General features: G+C 41.2%; 2 protein-coding genes across 5 annotated transcripts; one reads left to right on the forward strand and one right to left on the reverse strand.

Moving 5' to 3' along the window:
- Positions 1 to 169: 169 nt before the first annotated feature.
- Positions 170 to 15515, reverse strand: egln1a (egl-9 family hypoxia-inducible factor 1a). 4 transcript variants are annotated; one of them, XM_019870517.1, is made up of 5 exons: positions 14475 to 15510; positions 8336 to 8455; positions 4506 to 4642; positions 878 to 978; positions 170 to 734 (listed from the first exon to the last, which is right to left on the reverse strand). In XM_019870517.1, the coding sequence occupies exons 1-5, from the start codon at positions 15177 to 15179 to the stop codon at positions 679 to 681; spliced, it is 1119 nt and encodes a 372-aa protein (XP_019726076.1). In that variant the 5' UTR covers positions 15180 to 15510; the 3' UTR covers positions 170 to 678. The 4 variants fall into 4 exon arrangements, with proteins under 4 accessions (XP_019726076.1, XP_019726077.1, XP_019726078.1 ...); XM_019870518.1 differs by having other exon boundaries at positions 878 to 945; positions 14475 to 15507; XM_019870519.1 differs by lacking the exon at positions 8336 to 8455 and having other exon boundaries at positions 14475 to 15515.
- A 1351-nt stretch (positions 15516 to 16866) lies between these two features.
- On the forward strand, positions 16867 to 24724 carry tsnax (translin-associated factor X). Its single transcript, XM_019870522.1, has 6 exons — positions 16867 to 17185; positions 17618 to 17707; positions 17802 to 17916; positions 18413 to 18543; positions 22976 to 23085; positions 24223 to 24724. The coding sequence occupies exons 1-6, from the start codon at positions 17170 to 17172 to the stop codon at positions 24598 to 24600; spliced, it is 840 nt and encodes a 279-aa protein (XP_019726081.1). The 5' UTR covers positions 16867 to 17169; the 3' UTR covers positions 24601 to 24724.
- The last annotated feature ends 1291 nt before the right edge of the window (positions 24725 to 26015 follow it).

The raw sequence follows: 26015 nt of genomic DNA on the forward strand, positions 1-26015 counted from the left end.
ATTATATGGAAATGAATGCATTAAGGTACATATGAAAACAAAAGAAATCAATGAGTGCTATACCATTGACGTCCCGCAGGGGGCATCAAAAAACTAGATTTGCTTTCTTGGAGGGGTGACACCATCCATCTTATTTGATGAAGAGGACAAGAAATACAAACTAAGACCATTGTGGTTCTGTCAGGATAAATGTGGTTTTAATCCATCTGTTTCCTAATTGTTGCAAACTCAAGCACATTTTCCAGACAGCAGCATATAAACGATGATTCCATGTGAAAAGCATAATGCATGGCGTTAATGCAGAATGCTGTACCTTGAAGGAATCCACTGAGAGATGAGCTCGATTCCTGCCAGTTGTGTGAAAGTGTCGGTTGTGGTGCAAATGTTCACCTTTGTAAAAAGACGACGGGCTGGCCAGGAGAGGGAAGTAAAAAAAAAAAAAAAAAAAAAAAAAGACACACCATCCCTTTCGGTCCAATGGCATGACATTCAAAGTCCGTTGGGCAGTCAAGGTTGACTTAATATGAACGCACTTGACTGCGTATGCTCGTTTTTTCTTCCAAAACCATCCACAATCAGATTCCCGCCACTTCATGTAAAACACACACATGCTGTCTAAGGGCCACTTTCAGGGGACAGAGCACTTATTGGCTGCCTGGAGCTGGCGCGGTCTTTGCATTAGCTGGGATCGGATGGCTTGCCGAGTTCAACCTTTACTCCTTTTTCTCCTGCACCTGAACGCACGGGGCAAAACAAATTAAAAGTAAAAATCCCCCCACATATTTATCACAAGTGTTCCTAGAGTGGAGGATTCGATCAACAGTCATTTGGGAAGACGGAGAAGACAAACGGGCTTGAAAAGCACGTCCATGCCTACCTGTTAAGTACTTTTCTTTAGCTCTGGCTCGCTCATCTGCATCAAAATACCACACGGTGATGGCATACCTGCAGAGACATAATGGGAGCACTGATTCCCCGCTAAAGAGAAGAAGCCAGGCGCGAGTTGGGGAGCGCGGTTTGTCGGCGAGGTGCAACTCGGGTCAGTGCGATACGTCAGTTAGAGCGTGAGAACATTTGACACGATTCTAAAGCTACAATTTGTCATGATAGCCAAGTTATGACATTTGCTCGCTGGTTTTCGTGACCTGAGACTTGATGGCATCGTTAGAGATGAAAGTGGACTTTCCTGAAAATTCCGGAAAATACAAATAAAAATATAATTTTAACTGACTTACCAGGTTTGTCGACCTTTCTAATGTAGTCGGACAAAAAAATCTCCGTTCAAGTCCTTTTCCTCAAGCCATGACCACTTGAACATGTTCCTAACACTCGCGTCTATTGCACGTATGTCAGCTTGCCTGTCTACCTGTTTGAACATTGCGCTGGGGCCGTACCTGGCCGATCACGCATGAATTAGTTTACACAAACCGCTATTCAAATACTCGACATTCAATGATTAATCTGCCGTTTGTGTGCACACGTGCACCCTGTGTGGCTTCCGCTCTCGCCGAAATCTCAGAGATATGGCGAGGCCATGAGAATGCGAGGGGAGGGGTGTTACTGTTACTAGTGTTCGTGCCTCAACATGGCTGCGCTCTTGAAAGTAAAACAACTAACTCAAACATGTGTTCGTTCAATGTTGTCAACTAATAAAAAAAAAAAAAAAAAAATTCATTTTAGGCAATTTTTCCTCAATTTTCCGCAGGAAATTTCATGAAAATGTGAAAATCCGGAATTCTGTAAAAATCCGGAGGACTTTCATCTCTACATCATTATGTATGAAAAAAAAGGGGGGGGGGCTTTAATTCTAAATACATTTTTGAAAAAGATGACATTTAAAGTGACTTCAAATGATATGCCTCTATTTTTCAGTTTGCGAGATTGCATCTAAGCGGCATACTCACACTGTGCTGTTGTGGTCATATTGAGTCTTGTTTATTTCTATCGTGCAGCGTGGCGGTCATCACTTCAACTGCTGGGAGGGATGACCACGTTGATCATACAAGTATGCAAGTGTACTTTGGGCTTTGACTTTATGGATTGTTTCACATCTTTGTTTATTTGTATTGCGCAAGGCGGTCATGAAGAGCTGGCGGGAGGAAGGATCGCAGTGATAATTTGACACGTACACAAGCGCACCTTGGGCTTTTGACTTTGCGGATTATTCCAAGTCTTTCCGTTCACTGCATTTACCACTCGAGTGGTGATTATCATCAATAACTGCACCAATCCATTGGCAACTATAATCTACTCCAAATTTGGACTGTCCTATTTTAAATTAGACTACACAATCAGCAATTTTGGGGTCGATCACCCATTTAAAATAAATAAATATTAAATCACTGATCAGAACATGTCACAAATGTCCATTTCAGTATCAAGTGAAGTGAGACGCTGATGTTGTATCATAGACATATGGTGGACATTCGATTTAACACAGAGGCCCCCAACCTTTTTTGCCCCGTGGACCGGTTTCATGTCAGACGATATTTTCAGGGACTGGCCTTTTAAGGCCGGATAGATACAACAATATAATATGATATGACCTGCATGAAAAGTTTGGTATTTTCGAAACATAATAATAAACACGAATCATGACACCAGGAACGTCCTATCTGGCCGCAACATTTTGTGGTCGCTATGGTAATGTTTAAACGTGCCTTCAAAATAACATACGCGGCAAATAAAAAGTGCATGAAAAATATGACTCACCATCTCCGCTTATTATGCAGAGTGGGCTTGGCACGTGGGAATCTCCCGTTGAGATAAAGCCGTATTTGAAATAGGACTCCTGATACGGTCTATGAAATGTAGCCTTCTCTTTCTTGAAAGTCGTAGGCTCCTCTTCTGTCTCCTGGCTGGGCCTTTTCCCCTTCCCGAAAAAAAACTTTTCAAAGACGTTTGTTTTTTATGCGGTAACCTATCACTTGACTGAGAAGCGCGCATTCACCTGCGTCAAGTGACATACTGTAGATTGATATAACAGAGACTCTGGTAATTTTTCAAAATAAAACATCTTTCAGATTCCGAAATTATTTATTCTTTCTGTGCGGCCCGGCACCAAATGACCCACGGACCGATACCGGTCCGCGGCCCGGCGGTTGGGGACCCCTGATTTAACAGGTGTCTATATATGTATTTGTTTCACAAAGACAATTTTCACAACTTCAAAACGGTTTAATTGTGGACAATGCTCTCCCAAAAACAATTGCTGTGTGTAGTCTGGTGCTGCGGCTTTGGTTCGCTTCCCGTCATGGTCTTTTGACAGCGTAATATTAAACTTGAAATATCCTGACAGGTGAATGTAGGCTTTGCCCAACCTCGAGTGGCGTTTCCAAGCGAAAATACACAAACAGCCACAAAAACAGAACCGAGTGTGCTGTGATGAAACGGCGTTTATGCCTGCCGGAGTGACGTGGGGAACAATACTGTTTGAGATGTCAATGCCTCTGATGCCTCTAAAATAGATTTGCCATCGATACATTTGATAAGTCACTCATTTGAGGCACTCTATTTGCAGTATAACGGAACGGAAAGCAGTACGGCTATCGATTAGCAGACTCTCACACGGAGCACAGCAACACGATCTCCACGTCTCAAAGCAAAATTAAAATAATACCACAGTTACATGTCAGTAGTTGCCAAAATTCATCTGCGACAGCCCACCAGAGATCAACACAGCAGCTGTAATGTCTCGGTTGCGGCTCGGCGAATGATGACATTACAGCTGACCGCAAAAATGAACAAAATGTAAATACAATACTGCCGATCAGATCGGTGGAATGTCTGTTTTAGATGTTTCTGCAAACCGCTTCATAACCATGTTCCATGGAACAACTGAACTGAAATTTCAGGCCTGGACGATTGGAAAACATTTCACTCTCCTCCTATAAGATGACGCCTATGCCACAGAAGATGTATATAGAAATAAAAACTATCACAAGGATGAGGAAAGTTATTATTATAGTGTAAGGACATTGAGATGTAGTCACTTTTTTCGACACACTTGTATGATTCAGACTGTATACAAAACCACTTTAGGATTTGACTTTGGTGGAATATTTAACATCTTTCTTTTTTTTTTGTATTCGGCAAAGTCATGGTTATCACTAAGAACTGGAGCATGGAAATGCTTGAGCCTGGACGGGAAGCGGCTACACGACAAACAAAAGAAGTGGACTTTGAGTGTCAAGTGTTCCCAGACGTGTTACAAATTGCCTCGTGGGAATGACTCGAGTTTCCCAACCTTTCTTGAGCCAAAAAGTGGACACATTTTTCATTGCCATCTCGCAAAAGAGCCTTTAATTGCTCTGCCAGTCACGGTACGTTGGTAACTGACATAGACAGATGGATAAACTACATTATTTGGAGTGAACTAATCATTTTCAGACCGAGTGAGTGAAACTGGTCAACTTTCTCCTAAGAATCTCTCACTGCGCTAGACAAAACACAATGACGGGTCAATTTGTTTCAGTTCTTTTCCCTGACCCGCAGTTGAAGCTCACCTGGTAGCATAAGCAGGCTGAACCTCATGGGGGTTTCGTCTGTCTGACCAGAAAAAAAGTAGACGGTCAAATTTGGGGTCTATCTCGGCAACTTGGTCACTTCCTTCTGGGAAGATTCGAAGAAGGCCGCCGTGTTCCTGGAAGATGAGAACAAGGAAGAAACGTCTCGATTAAGTTCACGCATCGGGACAAAAGCTGCAAGGTGAACCAAAAGCCCGTGCTCAGCGGTGCGTGCTGTTGCATCTGTATTGTCTGTCCGATTTCAAAGGTCATGTCGCATGACGTTGCCTAAAAAGGGGGCTCTTTTTAAGAGCCCCCTGTGATATCCCCAAACAGCTTCAGATGGACGCCAATGTGAGGGGAAAGGCTTGTCCAATGAGTCCAGGGGCTCAGAGGAAAGTTCAAGATAGGAAACAGCAGCGGGGGATGGCTTTCCTGTGGAGGGATAGGAAGAATAACCTACAGGAAAACTGCTGTGGCTGGATAAAGGACCTGGAGAGTGAAAAAGCAGATTGCTGCAAGCGTGCCGTCCTGATATGATAGGCCCCTTTCTTCACACGCACACTTGCACGCCTGCTCATTTGTACTTTTTTTTTTTGTCTTTCACCAAAACGAGAATGGCGACAGTGTGACAAAGTTCAACCAACACAAGTGGGTCAATAAGGGCAAGAGAAGGGTCCATTTTTTGTTTTTTGTTAAAGCAACACGCAACAGGTTAAGCAAAGTTCTTAACGCGCCAGTGTCCGGACACGGGATTCTCTACTATGAAGAGGAACCCTAAATGTTGCATAAATCACAAGGATTGTACATTTTGGACTTTGACCAAAGTTGTGGCAAAAACAGGACTCTTAAAAAGCGCTCTACACATTAGCTTTGGCATAACACACAAGATCTCAGTGTAATTCACAGCACACATGTAAATGAGCATCAAATAGATTCAAGAAAGCATTGTTATCCAAGGATTCATTTCGCATGCATGTCTCATGCTTTGCGTATCCTCACAAAAGCAATTTTCACCAGAATTACGTGACGCAAGGGAAGTCAAATTCAACGCAGTCTGCAGCTGCGTCCAAGTACTTTTGTCCACCTGTGTCATCATGTGCGTCACGTTTGGTGTTAAAATTCAAGCAGCCTTTTCCACTTTTGTTAACTCATGTCACCAAGCAGAGCTTTCCTGATCCAATCATGTGATCGGAAATGGGGGCAGATCCCGTGACCCTTACCTGATCAACATCGGATAAAAAAAAAAAGATATGATTTTTGAATTTTTTTCTTTTTCCAAAATCAATCATTAAAATATTTTATGTCCTTGTTTTTAACCACTGCTGACTTGCAGCTATATAAAAAGTTATGGTGTTGGGATACCTTTCACGAATTAATATAATACATAAGTAAATAAAATAATTAACACTTTGGTGTGCTCTTTTTTTCTTCATAATGCATTGCTGAGGAATCGGATCGAGACTGGCTATCGGCAGATCCATCACACAGATCTGATTTGTCTGGTTCAGATCGGTGGATCTGTTTTTCCATATACAGTCAGACTTTTTTTTTCCCCTTACCAATATTTTGACCTTTTTTCTTGTTCTTTTTTTTTTTTAAACTTAAAAACTTTTGTCCAGTACTGATAAAAGGTTTCATGAAGGTGACTGGATCGTTTCTTTCCTACGGAGAAATGTGTTTTTAAACCATGCCGCTTTTCTGTGTCGAACCTTAATCAGTAGTGCATCATTACTAAGTTTGTTTCAAACAGTGAAGCTGATTTTATAACTAAACAAATGCAGATTTACTGAATCGTCAAACCTAACAACAATTCTTCACTACTTACTAGTTACGACTGAACTATTATTGTGTATAAGGTGAAATACAGTACTAAACTAAATTACGACATGTTCCAGTGAATAAGGACTGTGTAACTGTAAAACACAAGAACTTGTTCATCACCCTCATTTTTTTTCATACTTCGGGGCTGGAGTGTTAAGGCTGGTTGTGACACCTTTCAGTGATGACAGTGTACATACAGTATATGGGACTTAAACAGTGTACAGTAAATGGTATAACAGTCATTCAGGAGAACACTAACGTGATTTTGAAGACACTATAAACTTCAATAATTCACTGCCTTGCGTTGAATAAAACGACGTATGGTAAGAATTTTTTAGTTTGTTGAGTCAAACACGATTTCTGAACACGGTTCATTGGAGTAATTAAAGCCTGTGCGTCAACATAACAATCGCGATGACATAACAGCCTCAAAGATTAGCATGGGGGCAGACCTGGAGTCCACCTGATGCACAGGGCACAAACACAGCATTTAGATACCGAATAGTCCGACAGACCGAAGTCACGGCCATAAGTGTTCACCATGAAGCTGCCAAGACTGACCCACAACTGATGCCACTTTCAAATAGAGCAGCAGAATATTGGTGCGGAAAACACTTTGCCATACTGAACTACATTTTCTTTTATACTGCACTAATGCTTAAGCACTTAAGAGTGAGAACAAGTCACTAAATGTGAGGGGATCTTGTGGCCATTTGGATGTTGTTGGATAAGCAGGATCATTTTTTAAAGGGATTATCAACAAGCAGGCTGCACGTAGTGACACTGTTGGCTGTGGAATAAAACAACATTGAGGCTCAGTCACTGACAAGAGTTGCCTTTCACTAATGTGCTTACTTCATGACGCCCTACGAAGACAAACAGTGACTAACTTTTTACGAGTACAATATTCTCCCGCATATTGGCAAACCCAAAAACTACTCGCTGTTTTTGTACTCAGGCCATAGCCATGTCTAATAGATGAGTACTTTGCCGCTATCCTGTGGCATCTGCGGGCAATTACACACCTTTTTATGAGCGATGTCAATTGTGGATTTTCGCTGTTCAAGACTTTATATCCGTCTGTCGTGGTGGAGAAGGAGCTGAGGTGAAACGGAAAGCTCTCGATTTACCGGTCAATCTACGTTCTTAACTTCTTACCCTCGCCTTTAGGTTGGGGGTAAAAGAACAAGATCCCGGATATTAGCGGCCAAAATGAGACTCCTCCGTGGGGTTTCTGGGCGAATCTCAGTCATCCGGGAGGGTCTTAGAGTTGAGCGACTGCTCCTTCGCATTGAGAAGAGCCAGATGAGGTGGCTCGGGCATCTAGCTAGGATCCCTCCTGGAAGCCTCCTTGGTGAGGTGCTTCGGGCACAGTCGATCTTACAACAATGTCAGAGAGCGACTATGTCGACTAAATGAGGATTTAGTGTCTAAAACGGGAGTTACCTCTGTCGTGTGGTGGTGGTTTGGCTACACGACTTCAGATATGCAGCAAAATACAACAATTTGCCAATTATGCAGTAAACTTGTTACTGCTAAGGTGGGAAACACCTTAGCAGACACCACAATGAAAATGTTTTACCACCCAAAGCTTAAAGAAACAACTGCATATGAAGACACATGAGGATGACTCGATAATCGCTTGTGTTGTTTGGAGTTAGAGTGCGCAAGTGTTTGTTGAATTGATTTGAAAATGAAACAGTTTGGTGTGATCGACTTCCATTAGAGTTCCTATGTTTATAACAATAACCGCATTTGTGTGAAAAATCTATTTTCGATGGCCCACGTTGCCAATCTTAATCACAATCAATGGCCTGCGTGTGTTGGAGTACTTTGCAGTACTGTATAGTATACCAACTCAAGGTTTGCTCACAATTCTGTTTGGGTGCACTCCTTTAGCTCATATGCTTTTTCCCCAGCATACTCAATACAGTAGATTATTCCAATTTCCAACATCTGATTTATTATCAGTATGTTCACCCCCCACCCCCATCAGTTTCACATACCTGGGCATTCCAATCTTTATTAAGGTAATATATGCATGTGACACAACGTCCATCGCCGTTGGGGTTATCCACATGGCGCACGTAACGGGTCCCGTTTCCAGGGTAACACGCTACCATTGCCTAAAGACAAGAAGATCAAAATGATAATGAGAGTAAAATAAAAAAAAAAAATATATATATATACATACATGCAGACAATAACGGAGCATAAAATAAATTTCCCTCCAGTATCAGACAAAAGTGATATTAGAATGTAGAGACCAGTAAGTCATAACCATAAGAGTGAAGTGGCTTAGATAGTCGGGTAAATACATTTGCACTGTTCAAAATTTGGTGGTGGAAAAGAGAGCATTTAACTCAAGACGTATGTTGCAATTATTTAGTGTAGACAGCCAAGGACGGAAAAAAAAAAACCCTGCTCACACCAAGGACACGAGCGTAAGCTTGCTATGGCTGCACACGCTTGCCACCTATTTTACTCATTTAGGAATAGAGGCAAGTTTAATTGGGGAAAAACAACTGCAAAAAAGTGAAGTTGCTCTATGCGTGCACATACTTGTAAGAGAGTATGGCTGGAGCTAAAGCAGAAGCGAGAGCTGAACTGCAGTAAACTTTGACTTCTGGCGTCATTCCAGAAGGACTTGTATTTTAATGGTCATGCTACGTGCAGAGCGTGAGGACGGCTGGCTGATCCTCCGCTTAGGTCCGCCCCCCTCCCCCTCCAACCTCCCCACACTTGAGCTCTGCTCATGCTGCACGACCTGCCCGGAGCACGTTTGTGACTGAAGGTGTGAACTCCACGCGCACAGCTGTTTTGCAATTCTTTCCCTAGAAGTCAACTGACGCAGTCAATTTGAAATGACATACAGTATTCCTATTGTATTCCGAAATGACAAAAAAGTGGACCCCACTGAAGTGTCCTTTCCCGTTTCAGATTTTCTGTTCTTTCAGCGATTTGCTGACACCTGACTCAAAGGATCAGATGATTAGCAAGCTCTGCAGAAGCCTGATAGCAATTTTGATCATTTGCATCGGGTGTGCTGGAGGATGGAATCATCTAAAACATTTAAGATAGTGGCCCCTGAGGACCAGGCTTGGACACCCCAGCTCTAGACTGTCAAGGCAGGCACAAATCGCTGCAAAAGCCAAATTATCCGAATTTGGATCGGGCCCGGTAATCAGACAATGCAGTTTCGAACATGAACAGCAACTCATTTTATGGTGTCATCACACAGTTGGCTCTATGTTTCAAAAACACTAGGAAATGCAAGTGCATTTTTGTATTTGTTGCGATTCAACTTTTTAGTGACTCCTGAGACAAATTAATAGCTCCAACCGTGTGTGGCCGAGTCAAATGAGTACATTCTGTAATTGGATCAGTCACTGATACTTTCCTTTTGGCAGTAGTAGAGGAGTGAGAATACGGCTTGAATAATAGAATATCCAGTATGCCATCTGCAGTCAAAGTTCAATAAGGTTCACGGAAACTTAAAAAAAAACTTACTTTAGCTGCAATTGTAATTTTTCTTTTTACTGCTTAAACTTTGTAATCCAAGAGCCTACCGAATATTCTTAATTTCTAAAATTTACAGCTTTGCTTCGGACATAATTTCAGCTATATTCAGATATCTTGTTAAAATAAGCACAATGTTACAAAATAATCAAAAGAATCAGGTTGAACAATTGTGTTGGTGACATCATTAATACAGACAACACCGAGCTAATTTCACTGAATAAAGACTCTTTTTAATAGGCCTGGTGTGGTTTAACAATGAGGCTCTTTAGATATTTCCGTGCAGGCTGGTGCTACATCAGTGTTTCTTGTTTGATACTTACCAAGGCTAAAATGATGAATACAACTGCACAACTGTTACAGTGTTGTATTCTACCACAACGGTACACTTCCATTACGGAATGTCCTTCCATACTTATTTGTCATGTCCTTGTTTATGATGATACTAGTGCAGCCTGTACTACCGGAGACAAATTCCTTGTGTGTTCTACATACTTGGCCAATAAAGATGATTCTGATTCTGAATAGGAATTTGGTATTGTATCAGCAGGAACTCTACGTTGCCTTAACCGCCCTGAAATGGTGGCATTCAGACAGCCCTACACACAACTCACAAGGAGTAACAGGACCATGAGCAATGGTTTTTGTACTTGAGTTGGAGTATTTTTGCACTGTTGATTGTACGGTGCGCAAACAATAAGCCGGGAAAAAGGTGCTATACACAGTGGTGCCATGGACAGACGAGGAGCGTGGAAGCGGAAGGAACAGGTACCTCACGGAACCTAAAGAGAAATATCCAGCACTCAGAGGACCCCGTAACACATGACTTCCTACAGCGTTCTTATTCTACAATGCATTAAGATTTAGGTCAACGGTCAACTTCCTCAGACGAGCAGTCAGGTCCACAGACACTGACTGTGTGACATACAACAAACTACAAGACAATAAAAAGAGAGGAACGCACATATTTTTAGATTAAAAAAAAAAAAAAAAAAAAACCTTTCACAAAATGTATAAAATCATCATATTCAGAAAATATTTCCTGTGTGAGAAATTGATATTTTTCTTTCAAAGCTTACATATTAAGCGGGGTTAAGTTGAGCGCTGCAAATCACATCTCATTTGAATCTATGAAAATGATAATTATAAATTATTAGAAAAAAAATGAATCAACACCTCTTCTGGGAAAAAAAAATGACAACAGTATTCAAATCTTCACGGAACGACAAGTGAACCTGCAAAGTCATTTTACGGGATTTGATACTTTAGATATGTTTGACGTTGAGTCCTAAAACGGGTGCAAAGATGGAGAAAAACATAGGACTGAATTACTGAGATCTTTTTTTCCATCTGAGTTGTCTGGTTCTTATGGACGTGGCTAAAACAGGCCCTAGTGATGCATTGGGCCCCTGGCTTGAGTCGGCTTTCAAAGCATCTGACATTAAGCCTTATTGAGTTGTGGGGGAGTTGGGGGGGGGATACTAGCTGTTCCTGCTGTGCGTACGGTGGCAATGGAATGGCAGCGTAGCGATATGGAGTTTTCATACCGTTTGGTCTTTTAACATTTGGAAAGCTGACCAATTCAGGTCAACGAGTGTTCCAGAATGGATTGTGTTCGGCATTTAAATGGTTGTTGTACTTTATCTGAAAATTGCAACGCTGGACAGTTCAGCTTTGTACTGCAACTATAATAAGGACAGCATGAGCTAAGCATTAAACATTTTCATCATGATGTCCATGCAGATGGTCAGCAGCAAGAAGGTCAACGTGCAATCAAGTTGTGGTACAAAAAGTCACAAACTCACTTCATGAATGATGAGTGCAATCACGGCACCAAACAAATTTTGTATTTATCAGAACATGCCAACTTCCAACAATGTTGTCAAGCGAAAAGGGGAAATTGAAACAATTACATCAAATCACGCTGTGTGCATGTTTTTCCTCCGTCTCTCCCAATGTCAAACCTGCTTACATTATGTCAGCTCCCTTTGAGCCATTGATACAGACGGCCTTCGCATTTGTGCAAGTCATGCTCATTTTCTCTGGTCACAGTCCAAGCCGGGTGTTTGCCAAGGCATCCAGGGCAATAGGCAAGGAAGTTACATCCTCACCAGTGTTTGGCGCGTGGCTGAGCACACTTGTCATGTACTCAAAATGTGTGTTTACTGAGAGGCCTTCTACTGAGAAGCGTCCAGTTGTAAAGAAACTGGATAAGGAGAGAAACCTAAAATAGCATCGTGCAGCTATCGGTTATCTGCGTTATTCCATCCCCACTAATATTTTGCAGGACAATATATTACATCAAATCACTGCTAACTTCTGTTTAAAAAGAACACTGACAGCTCACTGGTCGAGAATTTTAACACCGGGTCATGGTGCCAACACTCCACCCAACGTTGGAGTTCAGAGCAAGCACAGTTTTAGTGAAAGAGCAAAAGGGTGGAAAGAAAAACATGCCAAACAAAAGCTTTGAATGCACCATCAGTATAAGCACTGATATAGCCTGTGATCTTGTCACAAAAAAAAAAAATAATAATAAAAGTCCTGGATATGCACCGATCATCTTCGATGTTCAGCGAGAGTGTCTGAGGTGGGTGTGTAGTGAAAACGGCTATGTGAGGGGAAAAAGATTTAAAATAAATAATTCCTGCCGTCTGGTGAAACCAGATTTGATACAAAATAGAGCATCAGGTAAAGACAGTTTTTTTTTTCTTTTATAATGTTAATAGGATAGAGGTCAAAGATTACTACTTATTTAGCGTTATTTCTCTGCAATACATAAGCCTGTAAGAAGGTTTGAAGGTTTTTGGGCAGTATAAAATCAAAATGAATATTTACCATTGACCGTTTCTGAGCTTCATATCATATTCAAACCATTCCTTATGGAAGGATTTAATCAGATGTTTAAAAAAAAATAATAAATCTGTGCAGTGTGGTAAAAAGATCAAAACTGAGACCAGGAAAACAAGAACGTGTTGATTTCATGGTATTTATTCATGAAATTTGTATTAGCCCGATTGTTTCAGTGTCAGGGAACTTCGGGTGGTCCAAAATAGTAACAGCTACGTCAAAAATCAAAATCTCAAGGGTCGTATAAACCTTTTACATAAGGCATTGTTGTTATTGTTACACGGTGTCATTGCCTTTCCTTTATCTTTATTGCTTGTACATATATTTTTTCACTGTGGACAGGGTGGTTGTAGTTCTTCTAAAGACTAAACAAGCACCTGAGTCCTTCTCGTTTTGTAGGCATTTAGTTTGTTGGCTCTGATTGCATTATACTGGAGAGGTGTTAGCATCAGGCCTTTCCTCTTTGTCAGTTCTCTCAACTAAAGGATCCTTTTGAAGTATGCACAACATCCTGCATTACACGTGTAGAATTCTGTATATTGCATGGCTGTTTATTTGGACATCAAGCATACCTGTTAGATTGGTGAGAGTGCACCAATTCAAAATAATTTCTGTATATGTGCATGGAAGACAGAATGTGCCAGACATTAAAAGCGGATGAAAGGTCAACGACTCATATTCTTGTTTTAAAGATTCACAGCAGCTTGGTAGTAATACAACACCTGCCTTTCGTAACCAAAAAAACTCCCATTATTGGGCGTGGGGGGGGGGGGGGCCACTGTTTAATATTGGGTTATAAAAGGGGTGCAAAAAAGCAAAATTGCTCATATGTACAAAAAAAAAGGGCAATTGAAGAACATGTGACACGGGAGCCATTCAGATGATTCACATTGAGACAGGATAAGTGCAGGTCTTTTTCAGTTCATTCCATCTTTATTTTTAACCTGTTAGGTGTGTGTGTGTGTGTGTGTGTGTGTGTGTGTGTGCGTGTGTAGTCATATTATCAGCAAGTTACATAAAATCGGACTTTTATGAGCAACTGTTTAGATGCACTAAATGTTGGAGCTGAGTCATTCCTCTTTTTTATCAACCACAGGAAAAATATATACATGGTGCCTCCAAGATTTTTATATGATTTAGAAGTCCATTAACACAACCAATTTTGACTTAAAAGGTCTCAAGTTTGAATTGTATGTGGAAAATTTTTTTCTCTCCCCACCACCCAGCCGCCAGTTACCTATCACCAGTTAGTCACAGACAACAAACAGCCACATTCACACTGCGTGTGTCACTATCAAAGATTGTTAGAATCAATTATTGTATTGATTGTTCAATCAATTACTCTTCGAAAAATGTATTTTGCATTCAAGTCTACTGCAAATTATTTTTCTCCAGTTGCTGTTACCTAAGCAATCACTGTTGTTTATTTGATAATTGTTAAGAACAGGATGACCAAAATATGCACCACTGTTTGATATTTTCATTGTAGAAGTCACATTGCCCTGTTGTCTTCCTAACACGAGCCGTGTCTATTCATCTAGGAACCCACGTATTGATGTTACACATCTACCTACAGTAGAGTGCGGCATTGCACAGTTTCTATTAGTGATGTGAAACGTGACAAAGTTAGAAGAGGCAATGGAAGCTGCGGGCTTGTCAGCATGGTACTTACTTTCTTGACTTGTTTAATGCTTATTGGTTTGAAGCATGCAAGCAGGCCAAAAAAAAAGGGAAAAAAATGGATGGTTGACAGTGCCCACCTGTTTCTCTACTTACTTTTGTCCTTCCGTTGATGGCGTAGTTGCCCAGTTTGCCGTTACAATGTCTGACCAAGTCGTCCATGCGACTGGTGAGGAAGCGGATCTTCTCACAGCCGGCCTCTTTCCCGTCCACCCACGTGATTTTGTCCCCACGGATGTCTTTAGTGGAGTCACTTTTCTGGCTGACCACTTGACCGTCCGTGAACCGGCCGGTTTTGTGCAGGGCCTTGACGTCCTCCAGGATGCTCAGCCCTGTCTCCTCGCCCATAAAGTCGTCCACCACGCAGATGCCGTGCTTGTTCATACACGGGATGACATACTCCGTGGCCAGTTTCTGTGGAGATGTCGTTTGTCCATTAGGTGTGGCGGGATAGTTGGGGCCATCCTCAGCCAATTGCTCTCCAATGCCCTGCTGCTCCGTGTTTGTGGTTTGTGACGAAGGCGCACCGGTGTCCGCCTGCTCGTGGCTGTTCTTCTTCGGGCATTTATCCGGCGCCTTCTCATCCCCGGGCGGTTGCTCGAGCTCGGGCTTCTGTTTAGGTGGCTGCGTCTTGTCCACTTCCTTACAAATGAGTTTGTGTTCTTTCCAGTGTTGCTTTTGGTGCTCCTTGCTGCAGTAGAAGGAGCTCCGACACCTACCGCACTTCAAAAGGTTCTCCATTTTCCCACAAAGTTCACAGTACTGGCGCTCTCGCTCCAAATCGTTTTGCTGCTTCTCCATGTTTGCCGCTAACAACGGGTGCGCGGCGCCTTTAATTCCAATCCTTCACACGCGCCCTGCTAACCGACAACTTTGGAAGTGGTCCACCGCTTCTTGCCACGCTACACCGAGCGAAACCCTGGAGTCGAACTTAAAAGCCGTCCCTTCCATAACACCCGCTACCTCTCCACATGTTGAGTCTGAGAAATAACGCGACAAAGTGTGGCCCGGAGCGAGCAAAACGGCCTGTGTCGAGGTCTTCATGGGGCATTCTGCAAGCTAGCTGTAGATACGCGGGTGGTGCATGGCGACGCTCTGTGTTCCCAGCCTGTCCCCGGCCCGCCTGCTCTGACGTCAGGTGGAAGCCACACCTCAACCCGTGCGTTGTGTTAGGCGCCATCGGAAAGCTGTGACGCTCAAGCCACGTGCGAGTCGTGAATTTATGTCACCGCTTGTCACTAATCTTTATACACAAAGTGTCTAATATACACCCATGTCTTACTGACTCTTTGTCAAACAACAGACAACAAAACCTTGCGCTCTTGTGTCGCATTATTGCATCAGATAATTAAGAAACACCGATGAGCGAATTAATACCTCCCTGACAATGTAATAAAAGTTTGCATATTTTTTTTCAGGACGGAATATTTGGAGCACGGCATCAAAATGTGGCATCTTACTTGTGATGTCGAGTGAATACAATCTTAAAAATACTATAAACAACAACGAGATCCTGAGGACACTCTGAAATATGAGCCAGAGGGCAGCCATAGAACGTAACACGACGTTAGATCAGCTTGTGGCCCTCGTTCCTGACTGGCATTTATGAAATTCCTTTCACGAAACGACACAATATTCATGCAAAGATTCCCCTTCTGTCATAATACACGGATCTGTGTGATTTTAGGGCGCAATTTGTTATAAGTATTGTGTATTTTAACAACAACAACTACCTTACAGAAACAATCCAATGCATTTGCTATAATATTCAAGGTTGCATTCTGTCACGCATCCAATACGATGCTGGCACAGTCAACGTTGCAGTCCGACTGAGTCGAGTACCCTTATTTATAAGTAAACGGGTTTTGGACGTCAGCACACGCGCTTCCATGGGCAAAACGAGGTTGGCGCTGTCAAACTGCACGTAGACAGTCTTGGAATCACTGGAGGAGGGGTTAGTGGAGAGTGAGTAATCTGATCAAGAAAGTGAATAAAACATACAACAATAAAGAATAGAGTCGATCGCTGAAAGAGATGTTTTTTTAAACAAATTAAACATTACATACTGTCTTCGGGTTCGACGACATATTACGACGTAAAATGCCACGGAAAAATAATACCTTGACCTGATAGTTCTCTTGGCTCTCTCTTTCTCTTTTCTTTTCGATTTTGATCCTGGAAATTGCCCTTCAAAAGCAAAAACAAAACATAAGTACAGCACAACCCATTTTATTATTAATACCCGCTGTTTGAATTCTCATCACACCACTGGCCACCCATAAAACATTGACACTGGCCGAGTGAAGGGAGCACTCAGACAACTAATAAATTAATGTCGATGAAATTATTCGACCTGCTTCGGTGGGTGACTTTTGACCTGAGTGAGCTGCACTCGCCACTTTGTACGAATGCCCCCTGCCTACTTTTCTAAAATAATACATATCCCAACATGCATCGCGTCTTTCATTTCCTGTTACGAAAACAACATCTGTAAAGCCCCATATTAACAAGACAGCCTGAGTGCCTGAAAAGAAATGTAAAAAACTAGAACATATTTCGCGAAGATTTACTGCATATTTATTTCCCCATTATTTCTTCATTTAAATGCACAAGTAATATCTGTCTTTTAATTACAAATAGAAATCACTTCGCCCGACAAAGGATTCTGTAAGCTTCATCAAGTTAAGCTGTAAACTGTGGTGCTTCGCGTATGTTTTGGAGCACACTTCAGGCGGTCGTCAAAAATAATCACAATTCGGCTTAAATTGTGGTTTCGGTTATCGCTGAAAGTATGAATAAACGAGGAGGTAAGTCCAGATTTCGCGACTAATCATTACATTTTGGTCTGAAAGCGTCAGATGCACATGTAATAGCTTCTAAGTTCTACGTTTATAGCCATTGTTTACATGCTGGATCCATCTGCTTATTTTCCATGAAGCTCAGTGAAAGGAATATTGCTTTAACTCCCGAGTACAAAATTTCTATGTCTTTGTATTTCTGGGGCGTTATTATTTTATAGTGTGAACTAACGTCGACAACAGTTGCAACAAATGTAATCTGCAGGACAATGCATCGCGTCAGGTTCTTAGCATTTCCTAGAGTAGATCAAAGCGGGGCGTTATAATAGCAAACTGAACGGAACATAGATGACTGCAGCCACAGAAATTTGTGTGAGAGTCGCTTAGACAAGAAGTTGGCAATGCAGAAAACATAATATTTCTTTTCTGCATCATTTATAGGTGAAGGCCATCCACAGAAAAATGGCAATGCAGCTCAACATTGTGAGGCAAGTCCGGATCTGTCTTCACCTGTCATTGCAGCCTTTAAAGGTACACCGCATCCTCTTTGTTTCAATGCCACTTTTCACCTGGATGGATACAGCATTTGCAAAGAACTTCTTACTTACACACATTTGTTTAAAAGTCTTCCAGATGGAGCTTGACGCCAAACACGACAAATACGAGCGTCTCGTTAAGCTTAGTCGAGACGTCACCATTGAGAGCAAGAGGACAATTTTTCTTTTACACAGAGTGACAAGGTATGCAGTATCAACGATGAATATTTGTTAAATTTTCAACGTGATTTAAATTGTAATTATGCTGTTAAGATTCATTAATTCAGAAATTGATTAAAATATGGAAAATGCATAATTAGATTGTTATTTACAAAAGCAGTGATCTGTACCAAACAGGGGTTTGTTCTTCCTTAACCAATGTTTAACCTCTCAATATTTTATTTGAAGAAATCTGTCACATAATGTATGCATATTTCTATCAAACAGAAACATTTAACTCGGTAAGATTTGAAGTTCATGAATCACACCGAGGAATTCCTCTCTATCAAACAGAAACATTTAGGTTGGTAAGAGTTGAAGTTCATGAATCACATCTAGGATTTCCTTTCCCTTTTTCCTTCTGACTTGGTTGTGCAAGGAGAGAAGAAGCAACATAGTCATGCATAAGGTCCAATGTTTACTGAAAATTGAAATGCAGAATGTCTGTTCTGAATGTGCTCTGGGTTTCTTTTTTGGGAAGTGTTCCAGATGCAGAGGCTATTTTGAATGAGGCCGATGGGAAACTGAGTGGTGTGAGGGAGAAAATTGGTCAGATTGCAGAAGAGCTTCGCGGCGAGGACATCTATCAGTTTCACAGAGCATTCACTGCAGGTAAGTTTTTGGCCCTAAAAAGAAATAAAAAGAAAAATGTTTAAATTTCATTTCTCATCTATTTATTTAAAATTTAAAATGTATTCCATGTCTGAGTGATTTAAAAAGATATGTTTGACATATTTCATGAACTATCTGATGTTATTTGCAAAATTAGATGACACATTGTCTAGCCACAACATTACGCACACTTTCACATTGTACAGTAATGACATCCTATATAATTGCTTTGTTTACATTGACACAGAGAGGTGTTCATGTTTAAATGTGTTCATTATTGTCGTTGTACTTTGTGATGGTCTAAAATTGTTTATATATTAATAAACCAATAGTGCATGACATTTACCAAATTGGAGATTTTGGCCCATCACCAGCAAATCAGTTCATTGGATGAGTCAGTTGATAAATCATAAAGTATGATTTTTACAAGCAATGCGTGGGTGAACATTGCAACTCGTGTAGAGGAATTGACTGGGATCTCACAATTTTACACACAACCTAAAGTCAAATAAATGAACAAACTAATAAATAAATTAATATACTGCAACATAAATCAAACATAAATGTGACAGTTAAATAAGACACACATTCAACCAAAAGAATTCAATGGCCGAGGATCGCAAATTAGGCTTGGACTGGACATTCGTGTTTGGTCGGTGTCATATTCTTAACAATCAGTCTTGTATTCCTTTTTCGTTCACTTTATTTACAGCTAAGCGCACAGTGCTACAGTATTCATTTAACATTAATGCTAGATTTCTTCTTTGTGTCTTCTTTCTTCTTCATTTAAAGTCATGCACCGGTATATCATTATGTGGTACCTGTCAATGTACAGACTGAGATACCATCCATCCATCCATCCATCCATTATCCGAACCGCCTACCCTCACGAGGGTCGCAGGCGTGCTGGAGCCTATCCCAGCTGTCTTTGGGCAGTTGGCGGGGTACATCCTGTACTGGTTGCCAGCCAATCTCAGGGCACACATAGACGAACAATCATTCACACTCACACCTAGGGACAATTTAGAGTGTTCTATTCACCTGCCATACATGTTTTTGGAATGTGGGAGGAAACCTGAGTACCCAGAGACAACCCACGTAGGCACGGGGAGGACATGCAAACTCCACACAGAAAGGCCAGAGCCCAGAATCAATCCCATGACCTCTTCAGCCGTGAGACAGACATTGTCATACTATTCTGCTTTGTATCCATCTGTGCACACATACTCTGTTGATCAATTTTTGAATCGTAAAACATTAGATAACTGGATAAACTAACAATGGCTATCCAAACAAGCTTGTTGCCCATCACAGTATGTCCTCCTGTGCTTTAAGTTGATGGTGAAATAACTGTTTGTGTGAAAACTTGACCTTGGTACAGGCCTACATTAACAGGAACACCCACTGATAACGTTGTTTTTGCACTTCTTGCATCACTATCCGTTCTTGTTAGCGTAGCCAAAATGTCTGCAGAGCTTTGAGACAAACCCATGTGATGGTGAGCTGTTATCTATCGTGAGGGGGTGGGGAGTCATTTTTAGATTGCAGTCACTCTTGAATCGATGCTGCATCCTCTGCGACGTGACCAGTGGCAGTTCCCGCCAATTAGACTCTTTCCCCCCCTCTCCATTTTTATCATCTTTGTTAGTGCTCAGTCGTAGCGGCTTTGCCACTAATCTGGAAAAGGCGTTTCCGGGCATATGTAATGGCTCCGTATTATTTATAGAGAGGCCATTAACGATATTGAGGGCAAAATCTGAACCTAATTCCTGCTGATAAAAGATCAACGGTTTCGGTTTGATAAGCTCTTTAGCTCAATATCTACATGAGCAAGTGGTGGGGAATTTCCAGCGTGAACCACTCTGCTGCTCAAACATACACTACTGTAGAATAGCATAGCGCTCATCATAAATTAGTACACCCCTTAAATTATTTGTATTATTTTTTTTCCATTTCTCAGTAAACACAAGGAACACTGTTCAGAATTTTGCAGATGAATAGATTAACCATAGGACAGGGAAAAAATATTATTATTATACATTCATGGGTATGTGTGTGTGTGTGTGTGTGTGTGTGTGTGTGTGCGTGTGCGTGTGCGTGTGTATGCCCGGACAATATCTTGTGGGGGGGAAAAAACCTGTCCGTGACCCTTGTGAGGATGAAGTGGTTCAGATGATGGATGGATGGATGGAAGTCCTGCTCTTAATGTAGGTTTGCTGTTTAGCTTTCATGGTAAGTTTTGTGCAAGTGAGCCCTTTACATTGGTGGAAAGAAAACACAGTATGTGGTTGTTAAGTTGTTTGCTTCAAACCCTTTGGTGTTGAATTGTGGATCTTTTATACATGCATTGAGGACTGTATTATGAAAACTGAAATCTATGAAGTGCACATACTTTGAACGTTTGCTCATATTTAAAATTTTTGTCATACATCTGGTAAGGAAGTGCGTGGTCCCGAGTAGCACTAATGAAAAAAATGTGGCCCTTTCCATCATTTAAGTTGCCCATCCCTGATTAAGATTGCGTAAAATGCAAACACCCCCAATCATCTGCTGTTGTGTTTCACTTTCTCCGTTAGAAAACATGAACCCGCTGTTGTGTCATTCAACTAAATAATATGAACAGTTTCTTGGTAGAGATGAGCTCAACCTGCCTTAATGCATACTGAACCCTTTTCTTGTCATATCCTGGACACATTAGATTATGCTAGATTCAAATCAGATTCACAGCTCCCAGCAGTGTTAATGTAACGGCTGCCGGCTTGTGCTGTGTGACAAGTATGTCAAGTAAAGCTGCACTAGCCAGTGGGTTATGGGCCTTTGCTTTTACCCTGTAGTCTCGTGTGCTCAACTCTCAAGCCCTGGAGATGTGATGTGCAGGCTTAAGCCCTCAGCTTGGTCAGTGCAGGATGACCATCATTTTTTTTCATGGCTGTACTTGAACAAGCCTAAATGTTAATAGTCGATCCTAAAATAAATATTTACTTATCTTATATGGACAATGCAAGTAAGATCTCTTTTTATTTATACAATGTTCCAAGACAGGGCAGGTGTTGCACATAGTGTCTACAATAGAACCGTTAAAGTTTAATTTCAAAACAATTATTTTCACAATATACTTTTGTCAAGTGAACTTAATTGTTCCACACTCACACTCTAGTCACAATAAAACGTTAATTATCTTTACACGCAATGTTTTGTTGACATTCCGAACTGTCACACTGTATGTAGACAAGATAACCACTGTGAAATAAAACTTAAAAAAAAAACTTTTAGCTCTGTGCTGTTTATGTTTTGCAATCATTTCATTCCAAAGTATTTGTAAAATATCCCAAACAAATGAAACAAAACAAATTGCTGTGAGTTTGCTTGACACCATGCACTGAAAGCAGTACATATGGAGACGAAGTAGAGACGAAGCACATGCTCGTCTCAGCTGCGAGTCGCTCTCTGAGTGAGATAGCAGGCCCTTTTGAAGTTCAATTGCGCTCCAAAAGTAAACTTCAGACACAAAGTCTTCCGTCCTGTGATTATTTGATTATTGTTTACACAGGGCCAGAAAACAAATGAGGGGTCATCTCAGTCTGCTACAAAAAACGGCCACTGTTGTTCAAATCAAAAGACTGTTACAGGAAACAGGTTTGAATCACTATCTGCATCTGTGATCTATACTCTGCAGATAGCCTGTAGTGTTTATGCACACTTGGCTTGATATGCATTCTGCGTTTTTTTCTCTCCTTTTTTAAACTAACGTATTCTTTTTTTTTGTGTGTGTGTGTAAATCCACCGCGACATTGTATGGTCACAAAAACATAGGGATATTAGGCTTTCTGGTGAAATTTCAGGATGAATCTAAAATGCAGTATTCTATCATTTTTGTAGTTGGACTTCATTTGACCTTTGTTAGACCTTTGAACATGTCCAGCTGTTCAACGCTTTAATATTTTTTTTCAGAATCTACTGTGAATAGCAAAATTCCAGTAATTTCCAAGGACTTCCACTTCTATGCCTTTCTGTGACTCTTCCAGTTTCTCTGTATCTCTATTGAAATCTGGTGATGACACACTGACACTAAGCTCAGTGGCCACTTCCCTCTGAGAACATCATGTTTGAGTGTTGCCATTAAGCCCCCTTCCCTTCAGCACTTTGTGCAAAAAGTAGTGAAAGACTCAACAGTTGGACTCGTACATTAGAAAAGTTAAAAAAAGAAGTCAAATTAACCCTTTCAGAGACCGCGGTTACTCCGGTGGACAGCTTATCATCTTATCAGGTTACAGGGTGCATGAAAGGGTTAAATTCACCCGTAATGATTTAATGTACACATGATATTCATCCTAAAATTTCACCCAAAAGCTCAATATCCTTTACTTGTATAGTGTCAGGCAGCTTTGGTTGGTGTGGGTGATTCTTTTCTTTGTTGATTTTATGCATTCAGGAATCCAAGAGTATGTGGAGGCCGCCTCTTTCCAGCACTACATCCGTCACCGCAGCCTCATCAGTTTGGAGGAGATCAATGCCAGGCTGGTGTTCATGACAGGAGATGAGGTATATCTAAACCAAGTTTAAATCATTTGGTTTTGGTAGTACAGCGGCTTGTTGCTGCACAAAGGTTTGAGGACCTCGCGGCATTCTCTCAAGTTGCGTAGGTATTATTCGGGTCAAGTGTATTGCAGTCTCGAAATTGCCATGACATTTAGACTATAAACTGCGACTTTTTTCTTTCAGTTTTAACTCCATGTGGTATCAGATCTGCACCCATGTTATATTCAGATCTGCTGAGGCGTGCACCCTCATCATGCTATAAACATGACGTAATGACTATGATGCAGCCTGAAAGTTGGAAGGCGATCAACCAGTGAAGATTGTGAACCTTATTTTTTGTTGTACATATTTTGTCATTGCACAAGCAGTAGTTTTGGTTCTGTGTTCCACTTGGGTTACGTCCCACAGTAATATTGGCAGTTTTTGAAATCTCTTGTATGCGTATGTACAGTTTGTGTGACTGTGTGTGTGTGTGTGTGTGGGGGGGGTAGATTTCTCTTCCCCGCTTTATTTTGTGGGTTCTGCTTAAAAAAACGGAGGTTTTCATTTCCTGAATTTTACGCTACCCATACGTGTAAATGTGATGAATGGTTGCCTCCTCGATTGACAGGTGATTAGTCCAGGGAATATCCCGCCTCTTACTTTAAGTCACGCCAGCTTTCCTGTGCCATTGAAATGCATAACCATAGTAGAAAATGGACATCTTTGATCGGTGTGAATTGGTACTAGCTTTAATGGTAACCACATGAGTTCTTCCAAATTTCACTGATTGCAGTTTTGTAAATGTATAGATCATTTAATGATCATCAAAGTGTCAAAATATACTACTCATAATAATACAAACTTGGCTATTTTCATTTCTCGCAGCATTGTGTTGTTTCTCTCATTCATGTCTTATTTGAGATCTTTGGAAATTGCTGAAACCTCAGTTGTGCAGAGTAAAAACTTCCGAGAGAGAAGTAAGAAAAAAAAAAAAGAAACAAGCCAAGGTAGAAGGTGTTACATTATTTTAGCTTCATTTGTCACAGAGAAAAGTCTGATTTACAGAAATTTAGGGACATTACCATGACCCACCATTATTTCTTGGAAGAGGTTTTTCACAATATAGTTATGCCACTTAACTCCCTTGTGCTCTCTCAGGGCTGTGCCGACACACCGTCATCAGAACCACACGTGATAACTTTCCAGGTGATGCCCGCAGACTACCTGCTGGGTGTGGCCGACCTGACAGGAGAGCTGATGCGCCTGTGCATTAGTAGTGTGGGTAATGGGGACATCGACACACCCTTCCAGCTGAGTCAGTTCCTGCGCCAGATCCATGACGGTTTCTCCTACATCGGAAACACGGGCCCTTATGAGGTGTCCAAGAAGCTGCACACTCTCCGTCAGAGTCTGGGCAAAGTGGAAGACGCCTGCTACACCCTCCGAGTTCGTGGTTCTGAGATCCCCAAACATATGCTGGCCGACGTCTTCTCCAGCCGGAACACTCACATGGACCCAGAAGAAGCTGTGGTCTAGGTTCTTTACAACCTTCCCTTTTATTTAACCCTTGTAAAAGTTTGAACCACTTCATAATTGGCTCTCATATGTTTAACAACACTATTTACTTTGTCATACTACAATAAAATGTTGTTAAAATAATCGACAATGTGTTTTGTCTCTAAAAATCTTACTGCTGCAGCTGTTTTCGATGGATGCAAGTTCTGCAGCAAGTGTGTCATGCTTTGCAAGACTTTAGGTTTCTCTGATAACTTGTGTGTTTATTTTATTTCGCTCTCAGCCCTCCCCTTTCCCTATCACACTCAGATAATCTGAGGTAGAGCATGTGACCTTTGTTCAGGCCCATTCTCTGGCAGCCACCTGATATACACGTATGCACATACATATGTCAAGACACCCCTGCATTCTCTTTCTTATCTAAATACCCACGAAACACTTACAGCACCCCTTGTGTTCATTCAGCTACTATTGTATATTCTATTGCTCAAAGTAGCATATGTTTGGAGTTTTCACTTTTATGCATTTGTCAGAGGACTTGCAGACCTTAAAAAGAAATGGGTATGAATTAAGGTACATGTGTTGTGATAGATGGCTTTGGTCTTTATCCAATTATGCATTTTTTCCACCTCCTTTTTTGTCGGGTATGTATGCGGTAGCGTGGGAGAAAAAAAGATAAAGTCTGCCATCTGCTGGTGAATATCAGTACTTTGTATTTTAGGTGATTTAATTTATTATCCTCATGACCTGTGCAAATGCTGCTCCAACATTAAGTAAAATAAATAAAAGCCTTCAGGTACACACCGCCACCCTCAGCAATATCCAATGCCAGCGCTGCATGATGTTCATTTAACGAGTACAAATCAAATTTGTTTGAAAACATTGGTGTTTCTTTCAAATTTGATTTGGGATGTGTGAGGATACTACAAGGTGCTCCTATGGGCCATTGAATGCAAATGTCCAGGCGCAAAAGAAATTCCATTTCCGAAGAAAATAATGTAATTGCAGAAACAAATTTTATTTTAATTGCCCCCGCTCCACCAAAAAACAACAATAAAACCATGGCAGAATTTAAAAGACCACTTAGACTCAAAGACAGCTGAGTCTAATCATACAAATGAATGAAATTGTTTATTTTCTCTGAGAAATTGTTCCTTTTTTCACTGGGAAGTATCACGCTATCCATCATCTTTTGTGCAATTGGATGTGGGGATTAGTTATGTTGTGATGCCTTCTGTTTGGAGTACTTAAACTCCATAACCTCTCAGGTCATGAGGTGTCCTCTAAGTACCCAGTTAGCTGCTTTGCTTGCCAAATGACATTAAGTGCTTCTAATCTCCAAAGCAGGTGATTTGACAACATGCAAGGCGAGTGCAGTTTTTCTTTTGGCATGGCCCACATCTCCTTATTCACAGTGTGGCCAGGGAGTGTAAGCA

This window comes from Hippocampus comes, unplaced genomic scaffold, assembly GCF_001891065.2.
Source record: "Hippocampus comes isolate QL1 unplaced genomic scaffold, H_comes_QL1_v1.1 scaffold76, whole genome shotgun sequence".
Lineage (NCBI taxonomy): Eukaryota > Metazoa > Chordata > Actinopteri > Syngnathiformes > Syngnathidae > Hippocampus > Hippocampus comes.

Bases quoted from the DNA above. Each gene is read 5' to 3' on its own strand.
- tsnax (XM_019870522.1), top strand. The intron at 17,917-18,412 runs GTATGCAGTATC...TTTTTTGGGAAG, and splicing joins CTTTTACACAGAGTGACAAG to TGTTCCAGATGCAGAGGCTA. The intron at 18,544-22,975 runs GTAAGTTTTTGG...TTATGCATTCAG, and splicing joins TCACAGAGCATTCACTGCAG to GAATCCAAGAGTATGTGGAG.
- egln1a (XM_019870517.1), bottom strand. From the start codon at position 15,179: ATGGAGAAGCAGCAAAACGATTTGGAGCGAGAGCGCCAGTACTGTGAA. The intron at 8,456-14,474 runs GTAAGTAGAGAA...TCTTGTCTTTAG, and splicing joins CCATCAACGGAAGGACAAAA to GCAATGGTAGCGTGTTACCC. The intron at 735-877 runs GTAGGCATGGAC...CCGTGCGTTCAG, and splicing joins TAAAGAAAAGTACTTAACAG to GTGCAGGAGAAAAAGGAGTA.